This window comes from Bos grunniens, chromosome 4 (assembly GCF_055505025.1).
Source record: "Bos grunniens cultivar Pamir isolate PY7600 chromosome 4, Bosgru_T2T1.0, whole genome shotgun sequence".
NCBI lineage: Eukaryota > Metazoa > Chordata > Mammalia > Artiodactyla > Bovidae > Bos > Bos grunniens.
In genome coordinates this window covers 73571397-73584581 of record NC_141168.1, presented here as the reverse complement: position 1 = coordinate 73584581, position 13185 = coordinate 73571397, and the positions used below count along the sequence as shown (strand labels likewise).

The window sequence follows — 13185 nt, the reverse complement described above, 5'->3', positions numbered from 1 at the left end:
TTAGGCCAAACACCTAAATTCTCTGCCTCAGTTTCCCCAAGGACAGGATGGAGACAGTATATCTACCTCACAGAAGATGTCTTCAGGACTGAGTTAATATATGTAAAGCTCTTATAAAAATGATGCCAGGCATGTAGGAAGAGCTACATGAGTGTTAGCTATTATTATCTTAATAGTGTTATTAAAATGAGAAGGCGGAAATCAGTTCTATATATAGTCTACAACCTATGTCCACAGGAGTTCCTACTTCATTTCCTATTAGAAGTGTTTTCTGTTTTTTTTTTTTTTTTTTTAACCTTTCAGTTCTGTGTTGCAGCTTTAGATCTATAGATTCTTGGTTCTGTGTGTCAATGTGGGAGGAACTAAAGGTGTATCTACTATGCATTTAACATTTTTTATGCAAATATTAAGGGAAACATAATTTAGAACCTGATAATTTCATTTTCGCCAAGTTGCTTTATTGGTGAGCTGGATTTTTAGAGTTGAAAAAAAAAAAAAAACCCACCAGAACATGGTCTAGTAGTGATATCAGATTAATTTTTGCATCAGGTGAGACAAACACAGGTGCCTGTTTTAGCTTTACAACTGTGATTTAATAGGGAAACAGGGTTCTGTGGAACTCAGGTCTCAAACTTACAGTCTTTGTGAAATGGTAACGCTCAATTATCTGTGATAGTGCCTCAGTTATCTACTCAGGAGCTTTCTTCATTCTTCAATGACCTAAAAAGAGCAAAAATGCTAAAAACATCTTGAAACAGTAATTTAAATTCATATTACAAAACATGAAAATGTAGACCGTATCAACAGCGTGGCCACAGTACGAAGGGTCCCAAGGAGCAGATTGGGATAACTGGTGCTTTGGTATACTCTGTACAGTACTTCATAAAAAATTTTTTTTAAACTCTAAAATAGTTAAGATTCACAAGAAGTTGCAAAGTAGTACAAAGAGTTCCAGTGTATCCTCCTTCAGCTCCTCCCAATGATAATGTCTTATATAACTTTAGAACATTGTCTTTGTTAAACAAGGACATCAGCATTGATACAACACTGTTCACTCAGGTATAGACCTCATTCAGATCTCACCAGTTTTTACACAAATTCTTCTTTTTTTCTGTTCCGTTTCATTTGGGAGGCTACTTCTGCATTTCCAAATGTCATATTATACCCTAAGCCTAAATTTAGCCCCCAACACACCAACTAGCTCTTTTTAAGCTTTCATTAGGTCCATCGAATTGAGGCCCACAACAGAACTTAGGAACAACATTCTTTGAGCTTCTAAATTATTTGTATAAGGATGACCTCAGAGGATCTGTTTACACAGCTTGCTTGAGGAGTTAAGGACCCTTTACCAAGAGGCTTCCTCATTTACTAACTGTGTGATCTTGATCAAATTACTTGACCTCTCAGTTACTGCAGTTTTCTCATCTGTGAAATGGGGGTAATAATCTTACCAACCTCATAGAATTATTGCAAGGATTAAATGGGAAAAGATGTGGAACACATAATCAGTAATATTATTAGTTCACCCCTCCTCCCCCTCCCACCACCACCTTCACCACTACCACCATCAGGGGAATTCCTGTCCTGTTAGCTGTTTTCTTGATGTCAGAGTAGTGCAAGTATGGCTTAGAGCTAGAAGTCTGCTCAGGGTACAGGCCAGAAGTCTCTACTCTCCTAGCAGTTGGCAGATGGCAAGGTGGCAGGAAGTGGTCTCTCATGGCTGGGATAGCAGCCAGGCGGCATACAATCCTGTCTTCCCCAGTTGGAACTGAGGACACATTTCTCAAAATAACACCCCTGCACTGACATCTGGAGAAGGCGATGGCACCCCACTCTAGTACTCTTGCCTGGAAAATCCCATGGACAGAGAGCCTGGTAGGCTGCAGTCCATGGGGTCGCTAGAGTCGGACACGACTGAAGCGACTTAGCAGCAGCAGCAGCACTGACATCAGACTTCAGGTGCTTTGTGGACTCTATGGGCTTTTGTGGGCTGTCCTGCAACCTAATCACCCTTGATTTTACATTTAAGTGGAGGAAAATATTAGGTTCCAAATGAAACACTTGGAGCACAGCCCACAGAGTGGGGACTGCTTATACAAGAAAGACAATTGCTTGGATATTATTTTGGAAACTAGGGCATCCACTTTGCCTCAGTGCCCTTTTCAAGCAGGAATAAGTTTAAAACAAAACTTAAAAATGGTAAGAAATTGTTCATTTGAATGTTGGTTATTTCCAACCGATAGTAAATTCTCCTTGTTGGCCTGACTAATGGATTAGATTATTTCTTGTAGTTTAACATGAATTGATATAGTATTGCTGGTCATGAGTATGTCTTCTGCATTGGCCAAGGTCACTGTACGCTGGAGCTGGCTTGCCCAGGCTCACGGGGGCTCATGTGCACTCCCCTTCCCCTTCAGCATTCGGAAAGGTCATACCGGTAGCTTGAATTCACTCACAGTGGGTGTGTTAACACCACAGAAATCAGCAAATGCTTCCTCTGCCACCCCTAAAGCTGGATGTTCAACATTTACCATCAGCACACCACTCTATCATTTAACTCAGTAAACATCTATTGTATGCCAACAGTATGCTTGCTACTGTTTTAGGATCCAAACAACACTGAGATCCTAAAGAACTGTGTTATTCAGTGTTGTCTGGATCCTAAAACAGTAGCAAGCATAGGCAGTGGCAACCCACTCCAGTACTCTTGCCTGGAAAATCCCATGGACGGAGGAGCCTGGTAGGCTGCAATCCACGGGGTCGTGAAGAGTCGGACACGACTGAGCGACTTCACTTTCACTTTCACTTAGGAGGATCCTACAGATAAACTTGAAGTCCAAGGAAACATGAGATATAGATGTTTTTTGAATGAAAGAGCAGCAGCATGTCAATGTAACTCATATGGTAATCCACGCCAAACTCTACCAGCACGAGATCACCTTTGGGAAAGTCCCTCTATGAAGGAGAATTGTTTTTAAAGCCATCCCTGGCATTCCATTTTCAGCCATCTCTAGGACAGTGTATTCCACAACTATTCACTGCCATCAACTGTATTTGATTACTTTGACCGCTTTTCTCTGGTCCTGATTCCAGTGTTTATAAGCTGCCAAACCCAGGGCCAAACACTACACTCTGGACACACAACAGTGAGATCATCTAATGGCTCCCATATATTTAATCATTGTGTGGGCGTCCTGACGATACACTTACCTAAAATTTAAAAATATCAAAGCAACACATACACACACAATTTTGTAACAAACTAAAATTCTACAATTTGTGATGAGAAGAGACAATCTTCTGCCTCATTTCATCCCCTATCCCACCCCAAGACAACTTTCTCTGTTGGACCAGTCTCTGTGGATCCTGAATCTTGGCTTCCAATTCAGTTTTTCCAGAAAATAACCCTTTAGTCACCTGCTAGGGGTGGAGAGAAAATAGCCACTTGGCTGCATGTGGGAGGTGAAGGGGTCTCGAGGGGTCTGACAACCTCATGTGAGATTTCAAGCCCCTCTTCCCTATCTTCAGCCCATTGTGCACCCCTCCGCTGAGGTGCCTACTGCTTCTCGAGGACCTGGGGAGAAAACGGGCTTATTAGTATTTTCCTCAAATCACTGCTAACTTTCTTCTTTCTGCAAAGACAATTATCGCTCCAAGTTTGCCCTTTACCTTTTCTGTCTGTGTGTAAACTTTTACATTTAAAAGTGCATGGTAAAATGAGCAAATCGTTAAGTACACAACCTGATAAATATTTCACCCATGATTACATTCAGGTCAAGATACAGAACATTTCTAGCATCAGAATCTTCCCCTGTGCCCCCAAAGGTAACATCTATTCTATAAATCTGTCTGTTGGTATTCATGGCTTTAATTCACCAAGGTTACTTTGAATGCCAATTCATTAATTAAAATGTTGAACAATGCTGGGCTCAGCATGGACCTGGCAGGAACATCCTCCAAGTGCTGGAAGGTGAGCCCTGTGGGAGGTACCCTGTCTAGCGTGTCCTCCAGCAGTCAGTCAGGAGCAGTGCTATGCATCTAGTCCGGATCCAAACCTTCTCGGTTTATTGGGCTGGACAGAAAAAACTTGTAAAAATTGCAAACAAGAGCAAAAACATGCATCTTATTCTTTCCAAAGGAAAAGCTCCAGAATCATGTTTTCCTCTCCATTTTCTTCCCTTCTATGAGGCTCTGCCTTCACCCTATTCCAACAATGTGCCAGAAATGTTACCCTCTCCCTGCGTCCCCCTACACTGTATCTGGGTTATTCAGGAACACTGGAGAGATTTGGGGCGGGGGGTAGAGGAAGGGGTTAGTGATAAGACCCGCTAGGAAATCAAACAGGGAAGTGAAGTGGGTGGAGAGAAAACGAAAACCCTAACACAGAGCACATGAGCGCCTACTTTCACAGTAGCTTCCCAGTGAGCAGCCAGCCCAGGTACCTGAAGATGCAAACGCTTTTGTGAGGCTGCTGCTGCTTTGACTAAAAATTTACTGGAGTGTTAAAAGGCAAAAAGTGCTACCCAGAAAAGTTACAGAATTTTTTAAAATTGAGAGACCTTTTCCAGTGTTAGTGACCTTAGATCAGATTTGTGATTTCAACTGTCACAACAAATGCAGCACCTCTGAACTACTGGCTTCCAGCATGATTCTGCAATGATTCAGACTTGTCTGGGACTGATTGGGTGTTAGAGGTGTTTAGCTTCTTTACACCTTCCTCATTTACTTTTTGAGTTGAACGGCTTATGAAGATGTAATAAAGAGAAAATAAACTTATTGAAATACATTCCTGGGAACTTCGCTCAGTGACATGGATACCTGAAACCTGATGTTCTGGAATAGTCTCAGATCAGAAAGCAAGAGATAATCCACTAGGCAAGTAGTTATTGACGAATGGGAAAAATCAAAAAGGAGAAAAAATACTGTAGTATTGTAAAATTCCAGAGACCTGAGTAAAGCAACTAGGATACGCACAGAACTGTAAAATACCTTTATGGAAATGTCTACAGTGGCTTAGGAAGAAACATCTGTAGGTGTTTATATCTACAGGAGGCAAGGAACTACAATGGAAAGAGAACCAGACAAGGGAGGACAGGCTTGCCCGTCAGCCCAGCTATGTGCTCTTGATACCTCATTTGACCTGTGTCTCAGTTTCCTCTCTTGCATTAGAGGGTCTTCAAGATTACTTCCAGGACTTCCCTGGTGGCCCAGTGGTTGAGACTCTGCCTTGCAAGGCAGGGACACGAGTTCCATTCCTGGTGGGGGAACTAAGATCCCACATCCACAAAGCAACTAAGCCCAAGCACCAGAACTACTGAAGCCTGCAGGACACAACTAGTGAGCCTGCACACTGTAGAGCGCACACTGCAAGGAAAGATGCTACATGATCCAAGACCCCAAGCAGTCAAGTAAATAAATTTTTAAAAGATTACTTCCTGTTTTCACATTGATTCTCCAAGCTTATGACTAATTTTGAGAGAGGCTTCTCAGAGTTCCAGGATGTCTAGGCTCCTTTCAGAATGAAGTTAGAAGTCACCCAGGCCAGATCAGTGATGGATAGCCAGTCACAGACAAAGCTCAGAACCAAGGCATAAATGATGTCTTCGTGCTAGATGCACTACACTGACATTTCGTGCCTATGGATAATAAAATTATACCTTTATGTGCAATGTCAATGGGCTTCCTCTGTTTTTTTCCTCTTCTGTACAAAAATATTCACACTTTAGCCTGAGGCAAAACAAGAAATGTGCCACGGTTTGCCTGAGAGTGTTGACTCCAAGGAGCCTTCCTCTGCCCTTGGTGTGCTCAAACAGCTCTCCTAGACTGTCATCTCCATGTTAGGGCTGTGCTTTGATCAGGAATCATAAATATGCTGTCAATACTGTGTGGCAATCCAGTTTCATTAGTAACTATTTCATTCTCTCTTTACTCTTCCCAAACTTCTTTTGAGATCTCAGGCACACCTGGCTTGCCCATGGTCACTGAGAAAGTGGAAGCCATCAGATGGGTATTCTCTAATCTTGCCCAGCAGTGAATCTAGAAGCTGACTTCTTCCCCTTTTCCCTGGAGGAAGTGTCCCCCTGACTACTGTTAAATTAATTAAACAAAGAGGCCATTAGACTGAGATGCTCTAATGCCCTAGGGGCCTATGTAAGCAAATCAGTACCTAAGTCTGTAAATGTCTCAAGGTTACAAAATCAAAATGCTAGGGACAATCAATCACAAATAGCCAACAAGGCTTTAAGCTATAGCCAATCAATACTTTCCTTCTACCCTTTCTTTATAAAAATCTCTCCCCAGCTCCTGTTGGTGGAGCTCCTAACCACTTCTGGTTTGGCACTGCCTGACTCGAATCCCATTTTTGCACAGATAAGCTCTTAAAATTTGTAATATGCATTGGCTGATCTTTGTGCACCACAAAAGCTAATACCTCCACATATGTTCAAATTCACTTTCCTCTTGCCTTTTCAAAAATGTCCCTTTAAAAAAAAAAATTGGAACTTCCCTGGCAGTTCAGTGGTTAAGACTTCACCTTCCAATGCAGGGGGTGTGGATTTGACTCCTTTTTAGGGAGCTGGAATCCCACATGCCTTGTGGCCAAAAAACAAAAACTAGAAACAGAAGCAGTATTGTAACAAATTCCATGACTTTGGAAAATGCTCCACATGAAAAAAATCTTTAAAAAAAATCACCCCTTTTTTCTGCTTCTTCAACCTCTCCCTTCTATTGTCCCAGCCTCAGCAGCATATGAATCACAATCTGGACCCTTCTACTTTGAAAAACACAAGAAACAAAAAGAAACAAAATCTAAACACTCCCTTGTGCCTTTTAACCTTCTTAAGACTTGTCTACACAACTGAATTTCCTTCAGTCCCCTGACACTTCCACTTCATCATACCTGCTTTGCTATGATCACTCTATGTCCAAGTTGTAACCCTTAGAACATGTTGAGTATGAATTATTTGGAAAATGATGTAACTATGTTAGGTATCTTGAGAGGATATCATCTAGGATTTAGGGTGAGCCTTAAGTCCATGGACAGATGTCCTTATAAGAGAAAGGCCATAGAGAACTTGAAACCCAGGAGAATAGAGCAGAAAGCCATGTGAAGGAGGCACAGATGGGACTGATGAGTCTACAAGCCAAGGAATGCCAAGGATTGTAAGCCATCGCTAGAAACCAGAAGAGGCTGGGAAGGAATCTCCCCCACAGCCTTTGAGGGAGTGCAACCCTGCTTGATTTTGAACTGCTGGTCATCAGAACTCTGAGAGAAAGAATTCATGTTCTTTTAGGCCACCAAGTTGTAGCAATTTGTTATGACAGACCTAGATTAATAGTCCCCAATGACCTCCATGTTGCAGTACCTCAGACTCAATACCGTCTCTCTCTTCCTTTTGCAACAGTAAACTCAGCTGACTCTTCCTTGCGTGAAGCATCCTATAGCCCTAGCTTCCAGGGAACTACTACCTGTTGGGTTCTCTCTCTTCTCTTTGTGAGTGCTTCCTCTTTGGGTTCTTTGTGAGCTTTTCTGTTCCCACCTAACCTCTAAATGCCTGCTCTTCTTCCCCTACATTCTCTCAAGTAATCACACATATATCTGTGGCTCTAAATATCATCTATATAACAAAGATTCCCAGATTGATGCCTCCAGCTTACCCCTGCTGAGAGCTCCCGTCATGTATATCTCATGCCTTCTTGACCCAGCAGCTTAGCGGTTCCATGGTAATATCACACATGAACAAACGTAAACATGCAAAACATAATTCTTTATTTCCATGAAATGTTTCTTTTGCCCCCTCCCCAAATCCTGTTCTTCCTCTGGTTTTCTACTTCTGAAGAAATGGCATCTCCACCCAATACAATTGCTCTACCAGAAACCTGGGAGTCATTCTTTTCCTTACTCTTACATCCAATTCCTAAGCACGTCTCATCAATTTAACATGTAAAATGGATCTTGAATCCATTCACTTTTTTTAGTATATACTGTCACCATTCTGGAACCACATGAACACAATGTCTCACTGGGTATCTTGCAACAACTTCTGATGGATTCTCTACACAGCAGTTAGAGATCCTTCAACAGATCAGATCACATCATGCCCTTATGTAAAACCCTTCAAAGGATTCCCATTGAACTGAGCACAGAAATCTAAACTATGAGGCCTTTTGTGACCTTGCCACACCTTCTGTGCATCCTTTCCTTGCTCTGCCCATCCCTTTCCCTGTTCTGTCTTCCTTAGTCTTCAAGAATCTACCAGACTTTTCCCACTGTGGCCCAGCTCTGCCTGGGATTATCTCCCTGACACCGTCTTTCAGCTCACTTTCTCACAGGCAACTCCCTGATTGCAAACCACCCCCTCAATCCATTTTACATTGGTTTCTCCTGTTATTCTCTATCATAGAACTCAAATCTTTCTACCATTTGCCACAATCAGTAATTAGGCATTCCATCATGTATTTATGTACTGTCTGCCCTACCTGGGTGCCTTCAGAAAGCATCTGGGTCTGTATCTGTTTCTCATCACTGAGCAGAGTGCCTAGCTCAGAGGCAGCCACAAAAGGGATGCTCCATAAATATCTGTTGAATGAACTCTCTTCTACACCTTAAATGTGGGTTCTAGCAGGAAGGCTCGTCTGGTGAGGACACATACACCCAGAACAATAAAAAGCAATACCCTAAATTTACATTTTATGAAAACCCAAAGACATTGATTTACAAACATATAAATTATTTTATTTACAAAGCCATGTTACAAAAAAAAAAAAAGCAAAAGCAAAAAAAAAAAAATACAATCGCTCACTGGAGAATGTCTCCAGGCCTGGTGCTGCACCACGGCAGTATCAATAGATACATGTTTGTTCTTTCCTTTTTAAAACTGTAAGCCATAGAATTTACTATTTACACCTACTTTAGACATTTATTCTGCTTACAATATCACAGGCATGGAATGAATTCTATCTGATAGTGCTAATACATAAAGGTGCGGGACAAAGAAGGAAAATACTTAGTGTTACAAAATATGGATCATAGAAAAGAAACCCACTCCACAAGTGTGGTATTTGTTTAGAATGTTTGGACATGCTTTCTTCAAAATTTCTGGAAAAGGTTCTAAAATTGGTAGTAGGAAAGGACAAATGAGCAGGTGCAAATTCTCCTCTGTGCAACAACAGTTATTGAATATACCCCATGACTGACCAGCTACATAAAACCCACAGAGTTTTGTTAAAGTGCCATGGGCTGACAGCATAACAAAATAGAAGGTGTAAATAGAAAATTTCTTTTTTTCCTTTTTTAAAACAAGAGTTCACTGAGAATCAGCAATAATAGAATATGCTGTATAAACTATTCTCTACAAAGGTTGATCAGCATTATTTACAATTGGTACATTGATACAAAAGAAGGCATACAAGTTATCCAGGTCGCTTTTTTTTTTATGGCTGACAGGTCTATGCATTGCGTTACACTTTAACAACCAGAGCTTTCGAGCCTCTATGGCTGGCGACAAGTCACAAGATCTTCAGGCAGATGGGGGTGTGTGCAGTCAAGGGGCTAGGAGAGAGGGCTGAGTGGGGTGTGCAGAACAGAAGTACCCAAAGGATATTCCCCCAATAATGCTTTATAGGCTGGTCCAGTTGAACTCCATCCAAACAAACTGAAAGAAAACCTTTTATTTGCATTCCATTTTTCAAGCTGTGAGTTTTGAATACATCATTATAAAGTAAACCTGTAGCTGACTGTGAAGGAAGAAACACCGTGGGTTTTCCCTTTTTGCTCAGTTTCCAGAAATGTCCTCACCTTGGTCAGAGCCAGTCTTTCACCAAGTAAGCAGCATTCAGTGGGGAGCCTCTTTATTCCAGCTTGCAATTCAAGATGTAGAGAGCTAAAATGTTTAAAATCCATTGAATTGCTCCTTTAGTCCCTGTCGAGACATTATTTCTCAGAAGCAGCCACTTAATCTCTCAACCTTTGTTTTCCCTCTTGAGTGTAAGAGTTTGTAAATCAGAGGGTTATTTTGTTGCTGAGATTTTTTTGTTTTCACTCCTGCAAGTATTACAACTCAAAATAAATTATTTAAAAAAAAAAACAACAGACTTCTAAAACTGAACGAGACGAAAATTGTGCAAAAATAACAAAGATATGTACATACTTTTCAGTCTGAAGAAATGTACAATAAAAACATAATTCAAAGAACATTTTAAAAATATAAACATTGCTTCAACTTTCCTAAGTTTCATATTGTTTCTGAAACTATTCTGGTCAGTTAGCTCTGTAATATAGTAAAACATAAATTATTACAAAATTAACACTATAAAAATTTACTTTAAGAATATCTTCTAAACTTTTTTCAAAGGGTCTAACCTTGTTTATAATTTCTTAAACATTTATAAGTCTTAAAATCTGCCTTAACCTTTTTTTTTTTTAAAAGAAAAAGTAACAATCTTCCCTTCAATTTGCAGTCTTTTTTTCCCAAGATGGAAATAAACCAGCATATAAGTGCACTTTTAACACTGTAGAAATAAAAATGAATTCATCTGAACTAATGTCCTAGTACCTAATATCAACTCCTGATTTTTAAAAAAATCATTTTATATTAAAAACTTTAGTAATCCTATTAAGAAACACTGTCAGTGCAATTCCATTGATGCAAATCACTCCGTTTGCCTCCCGTCTTTGCAAAATCTAATCATATGGTGAAATTTAACAGTAGTCTGATCTTTGGGTTTGGAGGGAATGGGAAAGAAAACTTTAGGGTAGGGATGAGGGTTTACATCCAGCGGCAAAACTGGCATTCATATCTGACTTACGGATGAAGCAAAAACTCCTAGTATCTCTTCCATTATACTGTACACAAAGTTACATGATTCATAGCACAGAACACCTATTTTTATATGGGGAATTCCTTTCCTGATTACAATTCCCAATTAGAGCTTATGGTATTGTTTCTTTCAGAACTCCAGTGTGAACAGTTTTGTAGCTGCAGGCCTCTGGCTTCTCCCTTCTGGCTCTTCTCCATAAGTGGTGGCCTTACCATTCTTTCCTGGGTGGCTTGTAGGAATGGGGGCCTCTGGCCAAGGGCATGGTGGTGGGTGGGCAATGCTAGTATTTATTCTCAACAGGGGTTTGGCAATTAACCCTCCATAGCAGTTTTCCCTCAAGCCCTTTCTTCTGGCCCTGCTTTTCTCCTCGTCAAACCCCAGAGGGCAGCTTGAGAACTTCCACAGCCCTGGGTACCATTCCTCCTCCTGAGTGGCTTCCTGAGGTCTTGTGCCCCTTTCCCTGGAATTCTTCCCCCCAGTGACTTGCTCGGCTTTGTGCCCTTGGACACGGTGCTCTGGGAGGGATTGTGTGGCATGGAGGCCTAACAAGCTCAGATGATCACAGTTACCCAATTTCCACCATCTTTTGAGGATGTCTTTTCCTACCCCCACACCATTCTTCCTGCAACCCTGTAGGTCTGTTCCTGCCCCTGTCCCTAACCCAGTACATCTGTGAGCTGCACAGCTGCACAGTGGTACTGAGTGAGCCCCATCATTAAATGCTGCTGTTCTCAACTTTGCATCTGGTTCCTGCTATTCTGCTTCCCTAGAAACCTGATGGGGACACTTGGCCCGCCCTCCAGCTCTCTGCTCCCCAAACACAGGCTGCTCCCCAGCAAAGCTCCTCCCCCATCAACACGCTGTCTAGAGGGGAGGTACGAGAGCCTGTTCCTCTGATGGCCAGTGGGGACCCAGAGAGTGGCAGGCAGGACGGGACGGGAGGGAAAGATGGAAGAACCCAAGGAAAGGAGCACTGAACGTGCTCAAGTTCAAGAGTTTCAGATGAGGCCAACCAGGAACAGACATTCTGCAATGTCTGCTCTTGTGGCTGGAGCAAAATGATGCAGTAGCAGCATCAGAAGCTAGATGAGTGACTCCAAACTTGGAAGAAGGTATACACATGGCAAATGAAAGAACGGAAACAAAACACTGGTACTTGTTTTCTGTAAATCTCAAATTCACGTTCTTTTGCCTTTTTTTCCTCAAAACTAAAAATTGGTCAATTAAAAAAAGAAGAAAGGCCAGAGCCACAGGTAGGGCACAGGAAACAGACTCTCCCCCACTGCCCACTCCCCTCCCTCTTCTGGCTGGGGTGGGGTCCCGTGGCCAGGCATTGGTTTGGAATTGGCTTCAGAGTCTTGTTATGGAAGAGTCCTTATCCTGCCCGTTCTGTTTGTGTTCTTCTAGGAAAGAAAAGAAAAAAGAAAAAGCTTGTTTCAAAAACATACATTTGGGGTTACCTACAAGAGTTCAAAAAGATAGCCTCATTTCCTCATCTATAATAAAAAGGACACCATGCCACTTCCTGCATTCAGCAAAAGCCAGCTGTGATGAGCAAATGAGGTGACTGAAGTAAAGGACTCGGTAAATGGAAGGTAGCCACAAAGATCCCAGCTGTGGAGGAAAGCACAGGAACAAATCCTGGAGATTAACAGGGCTCCTCTCCAGGAGGGAGGACCAGGATAGCTGATCTGTCTTCATTTTTGTTCTGTTTTTCTGTCCATCTTTTCCTAACTAACCCCCAGAGAGCATGGAGAATTACCCAAGGAAGAAGCATAGTGCTGGGTTAGGCATAAAGGCTTTGAATATACAGGTTTGGTTCAAGTTCCTTCACCTTCATCTGCAAAATGACATTTTGTCCCCAACATGACCAGTTTGTTAAAAGGTTGAAACGTATGTAACGTATGTGAGGGGCAGAGTACAGCATCTACAGAGGAAGAGCTCAACAAAAGACAGGTGTTGGTGTTATTGCTACATTCAGTTAGGCTGTCTGTTAAACCCCGCTGTGGGTTTCCAGCTGGTGTGCCTGGAGCTGGTGAAGGCACAGGTGCCTGCGAAGGGTCAAAGTGGAGTCTCCAGGCACACCTTGCAACCCGTTCAGGAGGCCTGCTATCAACAGGCAGATTCCTGGGGCCCTTCCTTCACCCTAGCACAAAGGATGGGCTGCAGGTGCTCAGTGCAAACCCCACCACAAGTGACTCAAACTGGTGGGGATGCACTCCCTGATCTGAGGATACAAAACTGTTCCCTATTAACCTTCACCCACACTCCACCCAAGGTTTGTGGGGAAAGACCAAAGGCCAAAGTACAGAAAAACACTGTAATTTTATATCTGACACATATGGCACTTCTAAGACAATGTAATAG

At 42.0% G+C, this 13185-nt stretch overlaps 1 protein-coding gene across 29 annotated transcripts in view; it reads right to left on the bottom strand.

Annotated features, from left to right (window-relative positions):
• The window catches only part of ATXN7L1 (ataxin 7 like 1), a 282078-nt gene that overhangs the window by 16856 nt on the left and 252037 nt on the right, over positions 1 to 13185 (bottom strand). For 15 of the 29 annotated variants that reach the window (XM_086396922.1, XM_086396923.1, XM_086396921.1 and 12 more), the window contains one exon: positions 11975 to 12221. In XM_086396922.1, coding sequence (XP_086253048.1) covers positions 12180 to 12221 — 42 coding nt within the window. In that variant the 3' untranslated portion in view covers positions 11975 to 12179. Of the gene's footprint in view, positions 1 to 637; positions 721 to 8712; positions 10043 to 11974; positions 12222 to 13185 lie in introns of those variants that run through there. The other 14 variants (XM_086396915.1, XM_086396924.1, XM_086396929.1 and 11 more) reach the window with 8 other exon arrangements.